We start from the raw sequence: 17,914 nt of genomic DNA, 5'->3' as shown, positions 1-17,914 counted from the left end.
CTGACTATTATAGCATCATTGTTGTAAAGTTGATGTCATGAACACTGCTGCTGTAATCTTTGGAGGACTGTCTGTGATTTCTGTGGGATTCAGAGTTTGGCATGAGGAGAGAAGTCAGATAAAGTTTGGAATGGGGGCTCTTCTAATTGTCCTCCCTCTGGGAATGGCCACCGAGGAACTGTGAAATCTGCTTCCTGAGATTTTGGGCTTCTTCTGCACTGAAAGCCTGTACTTAGTAGAAGAGCCTGGAAGGAATACAAGACCCCTTTATAACATATTGACAAGGAATATCAACCTCCACTTGAAAGCCTCCAGTGATGGGGAGCTCACTACCTTTTCCCCATTTTTGACAGATCTAATCATTAGAAAGGAAAAGGAGAATGGAATAGTAGACAGTGCTGACCTTGGAGTCAAGAAGTGGGTTCAAGTCTTGCCTCAGACACATACTAGCTCTGTGAACACAGGAAAATCATTTAATATTTTTTCTGCCTGTTTTTTATCTGTAATATGAGGTAATAATAATAACTCTAACCTCATAGGTTCCTGGGAGAATCTAATGAGGTAATGTATGTCAAGAACTTTGTAAAAGTCAAGGGGCTATATCCAATGTAAATGTTCTTCCTTTTTTCTTCTTTCTTCCCCTCCCCTTTTCTTCTTCTTCATCTTCCTCCTTTTCCTCTTCTTTTTCCACCTCAGGCTTAGGAAATTATATATTTCCATTCCTCACACCCAGAGCCTGTCTATAATAGGAATCGACCCTCGTTATTGGAGGACCCTTGACATAGCGTTGCAGTTGGTTCTTTCCTACTTTTCTTGCATCACATTCACTTCTTCACCAACATCTTAATTCTTTTTTATTGTCTCAGAATAGTTTTCTTTCTGCTTTCTCTTCTGGATCACTTCTTCCATCCTGTCAAATAACCCTTCATCCTCTAAAACAAGATGGTATACAGTAAGACATTTCCAAGTCCTTTTGCCTTTTCTTCTGGCAGAAGTAGCAGTTTAAATTTCTAACATTTGTGCTGGTGTCTCAGGCAGAGAGATAAATGTAAGCACATACCTTCCATGTCACTGCAACGATTCCCTTGGTGTCCATACTTCCTTGGTGGCAAGATAAACTAACAGCTTCCCCCTTCCTTTTCCACAATTCCTCCTAGACACTCTCCCAATAAACTGCCAGCAGGAAACCCTTTCGAGTCTCTCAGCTTCTTTTAATCTTTCCTAAACTGTAGCTCTCCTCTCTCTGCATCAAGCTTAAACATTTAGGAAATCAACAAAACAATCTCCCTCAAAATGTCCAATTCCTCTGTTGAGCTCAGGGGAAAATCTCATAGAATATTCCCCATCTTGCCAACATGGTTCAAACAAAGTGGACTAATGAAACAATTTTGTGGGGCATTTTCTGAAAGGAACCCCAAAAGGAAAAGTCTTTGGAATGTGATAGAAAAAAATCAGAGCTCCCACATGAAAGAGAAGCTACAACAAGCATACCGAAAGAAGCTATTCACAAAGTGAGGAACCAGTCAGTATCACACAAGACCTGGCAGCTTCTACTAACAATGAGAGGAGATCTTAGAATATGATATTGCAAAAGGCAAAAAGGCCTAGAATTATAACCAAGGCTTGCAATAAAAAGTAACATCCTGAAAAGCTGAGTATAATCTTATAGGGAAAGGAAAAACGAACCTTTAATGGAATAGGAGACTTTCAAGCATTTCTAATTAAGTGACCAGAGCTGGGTAGGAACTTTGAAGTGCAAACACAAGAGTCAAGAAAAACCCAGAAAGGTAAATTTATTTAAGCAATTGAAAAGTGCTGTATGATGAAATAATGCTAACAGTCTAATAGGGGAAGAAGAAACAAGTGCTCTTGCAGAATCTTAATCTCTTCAAAGAGTATTGAGGGAGTTAAATAAGAAAAAATAAAGAGAACCTGGGGGAGAGAAATTGGTTCTGTTCTGAGGTTTTAAGAGGTGAAATAGAAGGGCAAAGGGGGTAGAACTTACTATTTCTTATAAATAGGGTACAGAAAATGAGTGTACAAACATACAGAAAGGAGCAGCAGGAGCAGACATCAGCTAAATTTCACTCTCATCTGAAACATATAAAGGTATCCTGAGACACAGTTGGGTGTAGAAATATAACAAATTCAACAAAGAAATAAGTAAGAATAGGAAGGCTGTATGTAAAGAAGGAGGAATAATATTGGAGAGAGAAGTTACAAGCAAAGTAAACATCCTGATTTCAAAGAGAGGATTAAAAGGGGATAAAAAAGAATAAAGGCAAGAAACTATAATCCAAAATGGTACCCATTAATTGGGAGATGGATGAATAAATTGTGGTTTGCAAATCAATGGAATATTATTTCGCCATAAGAAATGATAAGATAGATGCTTGCAAAGAATTCTGGAAAGTATGAATTGATACAAAGTAAAGTGAACAGAATCAGGAGAACAATTTATAATAACAAGAGCCACTTTGTAAAGATACACAGCTCTGAAAGGCTTTAAATATTCTGATAAGTGCAATAACCAATCATTTCTGCAGGGTACATATCTTCACCTAGACTTATGTTGCTGACAAAGACATATATTTTTGGAGGTGGCCTCCCTGTGGATTTGTTTTTATTGTCTATATATTTGCCACAATGGTCCCCCCTTTTTTCTATTGGTTTCTAAATTGGGAGAAAAGATTGGAGAGAGATTAATAATACTGATGCCAAAAAGAAAAGAAGATGGCCATTGCAATATTTTTTAAACAAAGGACAGATGAGAACAGAAGGAAGGTTATAAGAATGCACAGAAAGGCAGGCAGTCCAATTCTGAAAAAAACTGCCAAATCAGTCAGCCAATAAACATTGATTAAACATCTACTATATGCCAGGCACTTTGTGAAGAGTTGGGGATACAAAGAAAGGCAAAAGACAGTCTCTACCTTCAAAGAGCTCATCATCTAATGGGAGAGACAATAGGCAAAAGAACTATGTATACCATACATATATATATATATACACATATATATATACTATATATCAGAAAGTTGGAGATAATATGTAGAATTTATTACTCATTTAAAATAGGTCACATGTAAAGGAGATACATGGTCCTATATAGAATTCTTTTGTGTACATGTGTGTTCTGGTATATATATGGAAATACTTTTTTGGGGATGTTTAAGGTCAAAATAACAAAAATACACACATAATCTCTCCTCTGTCTATCTCTGTCTCTTTCTCTCCCTGTCTATCTATCCATTTACATATTTGTTTATCTATCTTTATGTCTTTCTATCTGTCTGTATACCTATCCATTCATCCATCCATCTATCTATCTATCTATCTATCTATCTATCTATCGATCTATCTATCTATCTGTCTGTCTCTGTCTGTCTGTCTATCTATCTATCCTAAATGTCTGTCTGCCTATCTATCTCCATCTATCTATCTATCTATCTATCTATCTATCTATCTATCTATCTGTCTGTCTATATATCTTTGTGGTATTTAATCTTGAGAAGAAAAGGAGGACTATTTTCTAGTATTTGAAAGATTATTTTAATGGTTGTGGGATTAACCTTGTTCCACCTGGTTCAGAAGAACAGAACCAGAAGCAATATGATAAACTTTAAAAAAACTGTTTGTTTAGACTTAATGCAAAAGCAGCTAATAGTTCTTTGTTTGCAAAGGAATTTATGCACATTATCTCATACAATCCTTATGTTGCTATTATTCCCATTTTACAGATAGGAAACTGAGGTGGAGAGGTTAAGTGACTGGCTCAGGATCATACAGCTAGTAAGTAATTGTGGCGGATTTGAGCTCGTCTTCCCGAGTCCAATCTACTACTCTCTCTGCTATTCCATGCATCTTCCTTCTTGCTAATGATTGTTACTATTCAGTCATTTTCAGTTGTTTCCAACTCTTCATGACCTCTTTGGGGGGTTTTCTTGGCAAAAATACTGGAGTAGTTTGCCATTTCCTTCTCCAGCTCATTTTACATTATCCTAATGATTAAAGCTATGGAAAAAGCAGTGTTCTTCCTCACTGGAGACCTTCTCTATATAGAGGGAACTATTATTCGAGTGTGGATTGGATTAAGAAGTTCCTCCCAACTCTGAGTGTCTGTGAATAGGATTTGATTGTTCTTGTTCATGGGAATATTTCCAAGCCTATACTGTAGAGACCGAGCCTCTGTCCCTATCTCTCACCACTCATCCAGGTTTCAAAATATGATATGCATTTCAGCTGTGCTGGGCTTCCAGTAATTAGCTTTGAATTTTAATTGCAACAGGGCAGCACTAATTAGCTTGCTGTAGATATTTGGGCATTCAGCCTTCTGAACTCAATATATAATTATATTCAAGGATGAGTAAACCAGTTGTCCTCTTTAGAGACTAGAGTCCTAACTCACAACTTCATATATTTAGAGAGTTAGGAAGGTCCTTTATTTTAATTTTATTTTTATTATCCATACTATCTGTCATAGAATCAATACTGTGTATTGTGAGTTAAGTGACTAGCCCAGAGTCACACAGCTAGGAAGTGCCTAAGGTCAAATTTGAACCCAGAACCTCTCATCTCTAGGTCTGGCTCTCAATCTACTGAGCCACCTAGCAATCCCCAGGATGATCCTGTAAGGCCTGGCTATAAGGAAACTGTGGCACAGAGATTTAGTGACTTGCCCAAAACAGGTAACAATAAACCAGTACAAGATCTGAACTCAGCTCCTCTGATTCCAGAGTTCTTTTTACAGTACTATATGGATTTTTGAATATATAAAGGAGAAAACTTATAATGAGGACAGAAAGTTAGATTGCAACGGTGTTTTAATGCTGAGCAAAGAAGTCTGTATTTGGTGCTTTAGAGACAGTCCACTAGAGCTTATTGAGTAAGGGACTTTTTTGACTGTATTATTCTGCTACTCTAACAATAAAAGACTATTACAATAATTCTGGGCAGAGGTGAGTCCGGATGGAGGTCACAGGAGTGTAGAGAATGGAATAAATAACATATCTAGCAAATGTCAGAGATTGGATTTGAACCCTTGTTTTCCTGACTACAAAGTCTTTACTCTAATCAGAAATTCAATCTGACAGCCATTGTGGGCACTGCACTGTGCTATGCTGGGAAGTGGAGGATTACAAAGTGATATACGGTCCCTGCTCTGTTTTAATGGGGGCAGGATCTCACCTCAAAGGTTCCTCTAATCCACAGATTCTTAGGTATTGTCTATATGCACCTGACGGGAATCATTGGCCAAAAGGCTTAGTTGGATAGCCCAGGAATTTGCAAAAACATGGAAATAAGTGACTTTGGACAAGTCACTTTCCTTTTTTTAGGTCTCAGCTTCTTTCCCTCAATTTGGTTTTCAAATTTCCCTTCCAGACATAACATTTTCCTGTTCTGTGGCAGTTCCCATGACCAATACCAAACCTCTCCTTTCTACTATGATTTCTACAAACTCTGCCACCTTCTATTCTTGTTAAAAATCTGACAAAGAAGAGCAATGAAATATGCCCCTCAGAAATCATGTTTTGGAAGACTTTGTAGCATGCCCATCCTTACTACTAGCTAACCACCTGCCACCTAAAGGACAAACAAGCCAGCTTAGTTGAAGCATCAAGGCAATCTGAGAAAGAAATAGGAGAGATCCTGTGCCAGGTTAATCAAACCACTACCTTGATCATTGCCTCAACTAATACTATTGGAGATAGTCCAGGACCCTAAACCCAAGAGTCTTGGGAAAAATATGTCCCATAGACCACTATTCTAGTTTCTAGACCAGGTCCTACAGTTATCATTGAGGGGAATATAGTACGGAGGAGGGTTCCATCTTCCTCACCATCCCTAATGTCAATTACTGGTCAATTGTCACCAAATAGACAGGGAAACCCTAGAAGTGGCTTCATTTCCCATCCCCATACTTCCTGCTCTTAACTTGAGCCATCACATTGGGCAGGAACTCTGTGGAGATGGGATCTGATAACCACTTTTATGACACTGGAACCACAGCTACTGAAAATCCAAGGAAAAAAGTTCTTACCACCAATGTCCTTAGCACTGTCAAAGAGTTCAGCATTAGAAACTGATATGACTTTACCAGTGGAAATGATGTTAAAAAAGAGGCCTTGCCATTTGCCTTGCTGCTGCACTTTAATGGACCAAAGGATCTTTCCATCTGATTTGTAGCAGAAACCTTCTATATTTGTTCTCCCCGCCATTAGAATTTGAGCTCATTAAGCACTTAGTATCATGCTTTGATTAATAAATACTTCATTTATTCATTAATCTATTTGTGCAAATGTCTCAAAAGCATAATATAACAGAACAGATTGAGATATTTGAGGATCAACAGAAGAAAAGTCTACCCCTCTCAGGTAAGCACATAATTCTGCGACATAAGTTACCAGGGTTCCATCTTACCTGTTTCTCCCCAGATGGGTAGGTACTCATCCTGTTGTATGTCCAGCATGATCTCCAGCCCATTGCCTGTTCCCCCCTTGACTGTAGTGAGCGGAGGTCTTCCACCCTCTCCTGAGTTAAACATATAACATTTCCCATATTTTGTAAACACCTGGAAGAAAGAGAAGAGAGAGCATGAGTGACTTCTCACAGATCTCCAGGCACTGACAATTTAATGGCAGGTCATATCTCTCACAAAGCCTATTGCAGTGTAAATCTCCAAATGGTTCCTTTCATTCCTTCAGCCTTGATTAATGGGCTACAAGATTCAAACAAAAGTCAACATTGTCTGGTCTCATGATGTGATATAGTGGATAGAAGGCTGGATTTGGAATCAATAGATCTAGGTTCAAATCCCACCTCTGACATCTAACTGAGACTTTCTAAGACATGAAAGTCTATTTTTGAAGACTAAGGTCTGCATTTCTAAAACAGAGACTGGCACTCTTAGAAAGAATTCCTCCCAGCTTGTGGTCAGGGGCAAGTTCCAGCACTAAGCACAATCCTTGGCACATAGCAGGCACTGAATAGAATGCTCATAGCTTGATGTGTGTACAGATATTTTGAATAATAATTCTACCGCAACAAAGAATTTGGCCCTTCCCTTAGAATTCATCATGGGACCTGATTTCTTCAAAGAGATAGCATGCTACAGTGGAAAATGTGCAGGACTGGGCATGGAGAGAACAAGTTCACTCATCTTCATGGGCTTCACTGTCTTCTGCTGGAAATATAGATGACCCCATAGATCTAAATCTACGGTCTAATCTATTGAAAAAGTACCATACTTAATGCCACTTTCTTATCCCAGTGCCAGGTACATAGCGATAATTTGGTAAATGTTCATTTCCTCCCTCTATGCCTCTCTCCCTCCCTCCCTCACTTTCTTCTCTCCTTTACTACCTCTTTTCCCTTCCTTCCTTCCTTCCTTCCTTCCTTCCTTCCTTCCTTCCTTCCTTCCTTCCTTCCTTCCTTCCTTCCTTCCTTCCTTCCTTCCTTCCTTCCTTCCTTCCTTCCTTCCTTCCTTCCTTCCTCTCTCCCTTTATCCTTTATCCTTTCCTCTCTCCCTCCCTCCTTTTCTCCTCCCATAAGACCTAGCACTTGGTCTCAAGGAGCTCACAGTTGAGTTTGGGTGAGTTAGGAAGACTGTACATTAAGATAAAATTCTATTACAAAATAGCTTTGGCAACATAACTTACCAGATATAGTGCCTTACTCTAGAAAAACTCCACTGACTTAAAGGAAACAGAAATTAGTGTCCAGTCCCTTCAGTCAGACCACACTGTCCAAGAAATAAAGCTTTCTTGTAATTATCTGCAGTAACAGGATTAAGGTCTGCCTGCTAAAAGTCCTTCCCAAGGTCCTAATGGAATTTTAGAGCTAGAAAGAATGAACCTTAGAGATTATCTATTAGAATAGTGCCTGGTATATAATAAACATAATAAAAGCTTATTGATTGAATGATTGACCTAGTCTAGTCTCTTCATCTCCATTTTATAGATGGAGAATATAATATTTCACATTTCTATAATGCTTTAAAATCACCCATACCTTCTGTCTTATTATTACTTCTAAGACAGAAAAACAGAAAGGGTTAGGCAATTGGGGTGAAGTAACTTGTCCAAGGTCACACAGCTAGTAAGTATCTGAGGTTAGATTCAATGAATGGACTCTTGTAGTATCATCTTTCTAAGAACTAATCCAATTGAACAAATGGTTATTAAACTCCTTTTACGTGTCAGGAATTATATCAGACACTGGGGATATAAAAACAAGTCTATCATCAAAGAGTATGGAATATAAGTCTTGGGTGAGCAGAATATACACAAGTATAGTAGGGATAATTGAGGAAGACTGACACCCCATTGGTCCTGCTGGGTCCATTCCAAGGAACATGATTGGGGGTGTGCCTGCACACTGGCCCTTTCAGGTAGGCGGCTTGCTAAACTGTATGTGGAATCAATTGGTCAATAAATATTAAGTACCTACTAAGTGCCAGGTATATGTGTTAGCAGAGATTCCTGTTTGGTCTCCATGGTCCCTATTACTAAGGACTATATTGAAGCTGAATAAGTGAAGATGGCTGAGTAAGAACAACCACTTAAGTTAAGCTTAAAAAGGGAAATAATTTCTACCATCTCTCCTCCCTGCCCCCCACCCCCCAGCCGCCATGATACTCAGCTTTTTGCAAGCTCCTCTTGAACTTCTATTAGGAGGGTAAAAGAGAAGAGAGATTTCTGCCCACCTCCATAGTTATAGCAACTCCAAGCACATGGCAACAAGTGCATGCACTGACCACAGATTGGAGCTCAAGTTCCTGCCTTGAATTTCTTTCTTTTTTTAAACCCTTCCCTTCCGTTTTGGAATCAATACTGTATATTGATTCCAAGGCAGAAGAGAGGTAAGGGCTAGGCAATGGGGGTGAAGTGACTTGCCCAGGGTCACATAGCTAGGAAGTGTCTGAGGCCAAATTTGAACCCAGGACCTCCCATCTCTAGTCCTGTCTCTCAAGTTACTGAGCCACCCAGATGCCTCCTCTGGGCTTGAATTTCTTTTCCTGAGCACAGGTGACTGAAGAGTGGCCTCGAGAGGTATGTTTCTGGCTTTGTGAGTTAACTTGTGGATATAAGATCCTAGATTGTTGAGAACTACAAGGGACGCCAACTGGTACTAACTCCAAGTGGAGGCACAATAGGGGAGATATGTCTAATGTCTGGGGAGAACAGGAAGGTGCTTATACAGTACATGTCATCTGAGTCATGCTTACAAGGAAGGCAGAGATTCTATGAGGTGGAGGTGAGGAGGGAGTCCACTCCAGATAGAGAGAATCATTTGTGCAAAGGCACGTCACTCTTGGGGATTAACTAGTATGCTACACTGAGAGAAACAGATAGTGTGTAAAGGTGAATAATAGTAAAGACAATTTGGATGATGGGTAGTTAGTACTCAGATGGTAAAGGGCTAAAAATTCTGGACTGAGAAATTTGCATTTAATCTTAGAGGGAGCAAAAAGCCATCGAATAGGAACAAGAAGTCATTTTATTTTTAGCTGGGGAGTGCATGGGCAATTCCATGTTTTAGGAATAACAACCTGGCAATTGTGGGGAGGAGGATGGATTGGAGAGGAGAAACTAGAGGAAAGGACCAAATTAGGAGGCTATTTTGATGGTTTGGAGGAGAGAGGATATGTAGCTGCCTTAGCTGTGGAGAGTGAGGAGGGGGAAAAGATCTCTTCCCCTCCAAAGCCATGTGAATGAAGAGAAGGTCATAGATGGTAAGCGATGTTGTAGAAGTTGGCTCATTAAGACTTTCCAACTAGTTGTACATGGCGACTGACGTAGAGGAAAGAGCCAAGAATCCCTTCAAAGTTTGGGTCTAGGAGACTGGCTTCCCAGCAAGAGAAACAGGGAAGTTTGAGAGAAGGGTGGGTTTGAGGGGAAATAAGAGTTCTGATTTGCTCAGGTGGAATTTAATGGGATTATTAGGTAGAGATAATCAAGAAGTAGTTGGAGATCAGGAAAGAAATTGGGGCTGGATAAGTAGATCTAGTAGCCATCTACAAAGAGATGATAATTGGCCTGGAAGGAGTCATTAAGAATATCAAAGGAAATAATGTAGAAATAATACAGGGTCCAGGACAGAGGCTTGGGGGGCTCACAGTAGGCAAAAAGAAAGAAATAGCTCCATTAGTTCAGACATCTTTCTGGCTGCTTTGTGCTTGCTTACTCCTTGCTCTGTCCTTCTTTCAATATTTTTGCTCAGGAAATAAAAATCAAAACACTATCATATCTATAGCTCTATGATTTAAAGTCAAAGACTGTCTAAACTTAAATTAATTTGGCCTAATGGAGGTCATTCATATGCAACTTTCGATTCCCTTACTTCCATGCAGGTTGTACAAATTGTCCGTCCCGGGAATATCTAAGGTTATCTCTGTCTGGAATGCCCTTCCTTTTCTCCTCTACCTCTTAGACCCCACAGATCTTTACAAGACTCAACTTACAGGCTATTTTCCTTCCCCCTTGATCTCCAACCCCCTACTCCCTACCATCAAGGCCAAGTGAACTGAAGTGATTTTCCCAAGGACTCAGAATACAAAACTGGGATTGGGATTGAGGGTCCCTGACTCCATGTTGAACGTTTTCTCTAATGTGTCACACTGACTCCTTATTTCCCGTGGGGTCCCAAATCAGCCTTCGTCTTGGACCACCTTGTGCCTGCTTGCCAACACACTATTGGCTCAGATTCAGCCTGAGTCATTCTACTTCCCCCTCCTCCATATTACCCTTCCCCAACCTTCTTCTCCAGCCTGTCGCCTTCTCAGTGTTCCACTTAATTTTATTTAAACATTTCTGTTTGTGTCTCCATTTCTGCTGTAGCGGAAATAATCCTTTAAGGGACTAAAGGTACTGAAGAGGAACGGAAGCCTCTTTACACAGGCTGGAAAGAAGGGTTTGGGAAAAGCAAAATGAACTTCTGTTTAATAGCATCATTGGTTTTCCTGCCCCGGAGCCCCATCCTCAGAGCCTCACGGTTGGGTCTCCCACAGAGGATTAATCTAGTTTTCTCCTGCCATCAAAGGCCTGAGAGCTATTTATGCCCAATACTATCTTTCAACAAAATACTGGACAAGCTACGGCTTCTATTGATATATAAGTGTAACATGTTTTTTCAGATTGCTGCCTTATCACTCCAGAGCCAGGAAATACAATTTAGTTAAGTCTAGAATGCCTCTCTGAGCAAAAAAGTGCTGCTTGAAATCCAGAATCGTTTTGTTTGGCCGGGGTCCGCCAACACTTTCCAGTCTCTTTGGCTGTTTCCTCACAAACTCTGACACCATCAGTGCCCATCCTGGCTGTTGAAGCTGAATGTGAGAGGAGATGGGTAATGTATATGTGTGTGAGAGAGTGAGTGAATGTGTGTGTGTGTGTGTGTGTGTGTGTGCGCGTGTGTGTGTGTGTATTACAATCTACATCATTTGGGGCAGAGATGGTGGTACAGTTCCAACTTGATTTCTCCAGATCCAGAGAGAAGGGATGACACATTTGGTGATTAAGAGAAATTATATCTTTTGATTTTATTTTTAAAAATGGTGTTGGATGTGCAGGGAAGAAAAACTAGACTGTCTGATTTTCCTGGCCTGGGCTTCTTCTGCACTTTCCTCCTGACTGGTAACACTTTCCCTTCTGCCCAGCCATATCTCAGGAAGCCTGGCTGATTGGCATCTCCCTATCTAAGAGCTAGGAGGTGGGAAATCAATCAGAGCTACCTGAGCAGGACACCCTGCCAGAGCTGCCCTGAAGCATGAATCCTTTAGCCTCCACAATGTACTCTGACAGATGTCAACAGGACTTGGGAGCGTGTGGTGGTAAGAAAAGAAATCATTATTTCCCCTGTTCCATTCAGCTTGAAGCTTCCTTCAAACTAAAGCTATAAGCCTGTGATCTGATTTGGGGGAGGGGGAATGGGAGAAAAGAGCAAAAGAATTCTGATAAAAAGGATGATGGAATGTGAAAAAATGAGTTCCAAAAAGTTCTAGAAGGAGTTTGAAGTTTACAGGCTCCTGGGATTTAATGCTGAAAGGAAACTTAGTTGAGATCCCTCGTTTCACAAGGACTAGGGATGTTACCCCTCTCCTCTGTCCCCATTTTGTTTCCTCTATCCCTAGAGGAAAAGGAAGTAAGGATGAAAATAATAGAAGGCACATTAGAATGGCTTTTCCCTTCTATTCACAGAACCTCAAATGGAGATGGAAGAGATCTCAAAGGCCATCTGGTTCAACCTGCACTTGAATAAGAGTGTTATTGTTCAGACACTTCAGTCATGGCAAATTGGGGTTTTCTTGGCAAAGACATTGGAGGAGTCTACCATTTTCCTTTTCAAGCTCATTCGATAGATGAGGAAACTGAGACAAACAGGGCTAAGTGACTTGACTAGGGTCACACACCTAGTTCAGATTTGAACTAGGAAAGATGAGTGATACTGTTTCCATTGCACCACCTAACTGCCCTGACTGAGAATACCTAAACATTGTCCACTTGTGACCATTTACCTTTTGCTTTAGACATTTGGTGAAAGAAATATATTGCTATCGTATCAGTGTAGCTAAAATATGCCCAACATTCTGCTATGCATACAGAGAGAAATATTAAGTATAGACCCCCACCTTGGAGTATTGAGTCTATTTTTACAGACAAGATATAATGAGATGAAAGACAAATTGTTACCTTGACTGCCTAGGAGTCCAGCCTCCTAGATACACTCCCTGATTCTTGTCTTTATCATCTACCATCCATCCTCCACTCAGTTGTTAAAACCACCTTCCTGAGACAAAAATCTGATGTCATTCTCTTCCTTTGAAACCTTCAGTACTGCTTTGTTATCCCTAAGATAAAATAGAAATTCCTTGGCCTGGCACTTAAGGCCTTTCGTGATCTGGCAATTTTGATGATCAGAACAATTTTCACCCTTTGTCAATGCTATAATATTAAAAAAACCCCATTACTTTCTCTCTTAGAATCAATTCTAAGTATTGGTTCAGAAGCAGAAAAGCAAGAATGGCTAGGCAGTAGGGGTGAAGTGATTTGTCTAGGGTTACAATCAAGGAAGTGTGTGAGGCCAAATTTGAACCCAGGACCTTATGACTCCAGAACTGGTTCTCTATATGCTGAACCATTAGCTACCCCTCTTCCACAGTTTTTTTTGAGGATCATTTACAGTGGATTTAACCTGACATCTGATAATCTGAGAAGTGTAAGAGAGAGGAATATGCAAAAAGAAGAAATGGCAAAAGAGAGAAATTAGATCCAGTGAAGCAAAAAGCAGTCCATGTGGGGGAAGGGCAGAAAGGAAGTGACCCAGAATTCCAGGAAAAGAACAGAAGCTGAGGGGAACTCTGAAACTGCCACTTCAACTGGATTCCTTCAGCTGAGAGCCTGACAAGAAGGCCTCAAAGGTTGGAGGTTCCCCTTTGGACACCAATGGCTTTCCTAGTGATCCCTGGAAGTTTTCTGCTTAACTCAGTTCGACATAGTAGATTGGAATTTGAGAAAAGCCATCTACTGAGGAAATTCTCTCCAAGGATTTTCTCCACCTCTCTCTCCCCAATTGTCCTGAACTCTAGCAATAACCAGATTAGCTCAAGAATAGGGACAACCAGCAACTTACCAGTAAAGGGGTCAACACTTAGAGCCTGGACCTCCAAGATTTGGGGGGTCAGTCTGCCAGTCTTTAGGGATTCCTGCCACCACTTTCCTTATCCAACCCTCTTATTTCCCCTTCCCTGAGTGCTTCTCCATTAAAGAGTTATTATCAAGATCAGGTCTGACTACTTTCTGACATCAAAGAGGGGGACTAAAGATTTAGGGAGAATCATATCTCTCCCCAAAGAGGAGGATAAGCTCAAGACTGGGGTTGGGGAGTGTACCAGATCTCAAAGGGAAAGTGGGAGTTAGGGTATTGAGAGAATCCAGGGGCAAGAAAGTCTATCCTGCCTCTCAACAACAGCTAAGACCAAGAAGGGAGGCAGTGGGTCATTTCACCAAACCCTCTCCTTCAGTCCTTAACCTCTACCTCCCAAACCAAATCTTTGAAGAGACATACTCTGTCCCTCAGGGAAACAAACTGAGGTTGTCTTCACCAAAGGGAAGAGAGGGGAAGATCAACCTCTTCTCCCCTCTCAGTCTCTCAACCCCTTCTCTCCCTCTCATTCAATTCACCATTGTAGGGAGGAGTAACCTCCCATAAAGACCCTATATTACAGAAGGCAGATCATATGTGCAGGGTGACCTTAACTTGTCAAATGTATCTAGGTGATCTCTTACTATCACCTTACTTATTTGTAGGTATTAACCTAATAAAAAAAAAGTTAGAGGGCACAGTGGATGGGTAGAGTGAGGGCTCTGGTATCGGGAAGGCACCTTTCTAGGTTCAAATCTGAGCTCAGGTACTTACTAGTTGTATGACCCTGGGCAAGTTACTTCACCCTGTTTGCTTCAACTTCCTCATCTGTCAAATGAACTGGAGAAGGAACAGCAGATCACTAGAGTATCTTTACCAAGAAAAATCTTATATGGGTTCACAAAGAGTCAGACACAATCAAAAACAACTCCTATTGGCCACTTTTGTCCTTTCATTAAAAACTTAAAAGATCTTTCTCCTAGGAAAAGGAAAGATAAACAAAACGAGTCCAGTAATTCTGTCCCCTCTTTGTCACCAATTATTGCCTCATCCACTCCCAAGTTATATTTTCTTTAATGATTGGACTCTGCCCTTGGAACTGCCCTGGGATCCTACTTGTCCTTCTTCTGAATTCTTTGAAATCATCTACCCCAAATCTAGGGCACATATCATAACCTAAAGGCTATAAATCATAGTCTTTGTGCCAGAAGGGACCTTAGATATCACCTAATCCAAGCCCCTCAAGGAAATAGAGGTGGAGAGGTGAGGTGAGCTGTCCAAGGTCCTATAGCTAAGCCAGTAACAGAGTCAGGACTTGCACCATGGCTTCTAGCCCAAGACTTTTCTACTATATTTCTACTATATCACATGGCTTCTCTACTTTGCCTCTTCTTTACCAATTCATTTATAACAGGGTCCTAAGGACCCATTCTAGTAAGCCTTTTCTGAGTTTTATTCTGGATGCTACGCTTATTGGAAATAAAGTGTGTTTTTTTGAAAACTCTCTAAATGTGAAAATTTTCACTCATTCTGAATAGGCTTTCTCCTCAATTAGTTTGGATTTGTGAAGCTTGACTGTAGTTTCTAATTGGGTGGTTTTCCAAATAATCAGTTAGCTGAATCCAACCATTCTCTGGTTTATTTCATTGTACCAGTCAAACAAGGTCCATGAGAATTGAAAAGAGAAAAGAAAATAAAGCTAAAGTGGTCATGGGGTCCATATAAACATCAAGATGTTAATTTATTTTCTTTTCCATGAAAAACAAAAAAAAACCCAAAATGAAAACAACAGACACTGAATTAAACCAAACTAGGAGATCTGCTTCCATATGGCCCTAGCACCATAGGATCATAGATTTAGGGCTCAAAGGAACCTCAGAGGCTACCTCTACCAATGCCTCATTTAGGAAACTGAAGTATAGAGTTTAGTATTGTTTTTTAGTCATGTCTGACTTTCCATGACCCCACTGGGGTTTTGGGGGGTAAAAATATTATAGTGATATTAGACATTTCCTTCTCCAGATAATTTAACAAATAAGGAAACTGAGGTAAATGAGGTTAAATGATTTGTTCAAGGTCATACAGGTAATAAGTGTCTGAAGTCATGTTTGAACTCATATTTTCCTGACTCTAGGATCAGTGCTCTACCCATTGTACTACGTAGTTGCCCATAAGCACTTATTAAGTGACTAAGGGGAAGTAGCTGCTACTATCAAGGAACTTTTGAATGTACTCATTCCCCAAGGAGACCACAAAATAAATCTGCATCACTCATCAAAAGCTACTTCCTTTTCTCTTCTATATGGAATTATTAGAAGGAATGACTAGACCTGATGGGTGACATTTGTAAACAAATTTTCAATTTCCCTTCATCCCTAAGATATTTCTGTCATTCATATTGTTTGTTGTTTTTATCCTAGTCCTCATGACAGTTAAGATGAGTTCAACTATACTTCATGCCTTTGGCCCAGATATTGTTCCACACTGGGCACAGGTCCAAGTGGTAGAGGAGGGAGGTTCTGTTTAGAGACCCCTTCTCTGCTTCTCCCCACCCCTATCTAGGAAAAAATACCAAGAGGCATTATCATTTATGTTGATTTCCCCCCTTTTATAAAATGAAATATTATTCTTTTGCTAAGTAACTAAAGCAGACATAAGGGCCCTTTGGAAAAGCTCCAGTCATTCACTTGGAAAGCCATTCAGATGGCCTAGTCTGCTGCTGACAGGGCAGTGCTGACAGTTCCTTGGAACCTCCCAAATGACAGGCTAGACTAGAGATTACGCAACGAGACACCAAGAATGTTAGTAAACATTCTGGTAGAAATGGAAGTTACCTGGGCCTGGGGTAATGGGAAATGTTGGCAGCTTATTGAAAATGTCAAATGGAAACGTGACAGTTCATTCTTCCTTTAGAGAGGTAATACTGTACAGTGGGAGAAGGATTGATTTGAGTGGAGGGATCAGGAGCTCAAATCCTCCTCTGAATCCTGCCATGTGGATGAGCTTGTACAAATCAGCCTCAGTTTCCTCATCTGCTAAATGGATTAGATGGCCTCTATCTGTGATCCTATGATTCCTTTCTTTCCTTTTTCTTTAAATCCTTACTTTCTGCCTTAAAATCAATACTAAGTATTGGTTCCAAAGCAGAAGACTTCCAGAATTAAACTCTAGGAAGAGGGCTTCCTGAAGAGAAATTGATTAAATAAGTAAAATGACCCCTTTTCCCACCAATCACAAATTAATCAAATGCCTGCTATGCAAGAACCATAATTCTACATGTAGGAGGGAATGGTGATGGTACAAAAGATGAGAAAGCACCAAGAAAGGGAGTAGTGAATGCAAAGTAGGGTTGGGGAAGTTGATCCTGGGCTATTACTCTCTGTAGATGCATCTTGTGTATATGGTGTGGTCATCAAAGAATCAGTAAAATGAGAGATTAAAAACAACCTTAGGTAAAGCAATGAATAAAGCACTGCTCTTGGAATCAGTAAGAGCAGAGTTCAAATTTTCCCTCAGACATTTCCTGGTTGTATAGCCTTGGGCAAATCAACCTCTTTCAGCCTCAGTTTCTTCCTCTGTGAAATGGAATTGGACTTTGTGGTCTCTAGGACCCTTTCCAGTTTTAAATCTATGATTCCACCCAGTGGAACATTTCATTTTACAGTGGTGTAAACTGAACCCCCGAAAGAGGTTAAGTGACTGGCCCAGTGACAGAGCCAAGAATTTAATTCAGGTCACCAGATTCCAAGTTCAGTGTTCTTTCTGAAGGGAAAGAGGCTGAACATTTGAGGGCACTCTTGTTTAGCTTGTCATTAATTTCATGTTATCTAGCAGGGCAGCAGTGAAGGTGATGCATCAGTAAAAACAGAATGATTATTTATGATGTTTACAGAGGAAAAACAGATGTTACTGTTGATGCCTATGTAGAGAAGAGTCTCAAGGCAGGCTGTTGCTAAAAGCTGGTCAAAAATAAAAATTAAAAAAGGTCAGGCAGGTAACTGCACACAGAGCCAAAGGAAGCGCTTGTCCCAGGTTCTTACTAGGAATTTTCTTCTGGTAGAATTGACATACTCTCTCATTTTACTAGGAATTCATTCCCCCCAGTCTGGGATGTTCAATTTCTCTTTTATAAGACAGCCATTTGGAAGAATTTGGCTTGGCTTGGCCTATTCTGGGAGTTGCTGTCCATGTAGACCAATTCTGTGGAGCTCTACTATGATTTGTTTCTAACCATATTAAGTTAATCCTAATTATTATCCACTGCAACCCTCTCCTA

General features: G+C 40.3%; 1 protein-coding gene across 1 annotated transcript in view; it reads right to left on the bottom strand.

Moving 5' to 3' along the window:
- Positions 1–17,914, bottom strand: part of ASIC2 (acid sensing ion channel subunit 2) — a 396,698-nt gene that overhangs the window by 135,512 nt on the left and 243,272 nt on the right. Inside the window, exon 2 of the mRNA XM_056819461.1 lies at positions 6,421–6,571. Within this exon, the coding sequence (XP_056675439.1) occupies positions 6,421–6,571 (151 nt within the window). The remainder of the gene's footprint in view (positions 1–6,420; positions 6,572–17,914) is intronic.

This window comes from Monodelphis domestica, chromosome 2, assembly GCF_027887165.1.
Source record: "Monodelphis domestica isolate mMonDom1 chromosome 2, mMonDom1.pri, whole genome shotgun sequence".
In the NCBI taxonomy this organism is placed as follows: domain Eukaryota; kingdom Metazoa; phylum Chordata; class Mammalia; order Didelphimorphia; family Didelphidae; genus Monodelphis; species Monodelphis domestica.
Note: the sequence above shows the minus strand (reverse complement) of the source record. Positions and strands in the feature narration are given on the sequence as shown.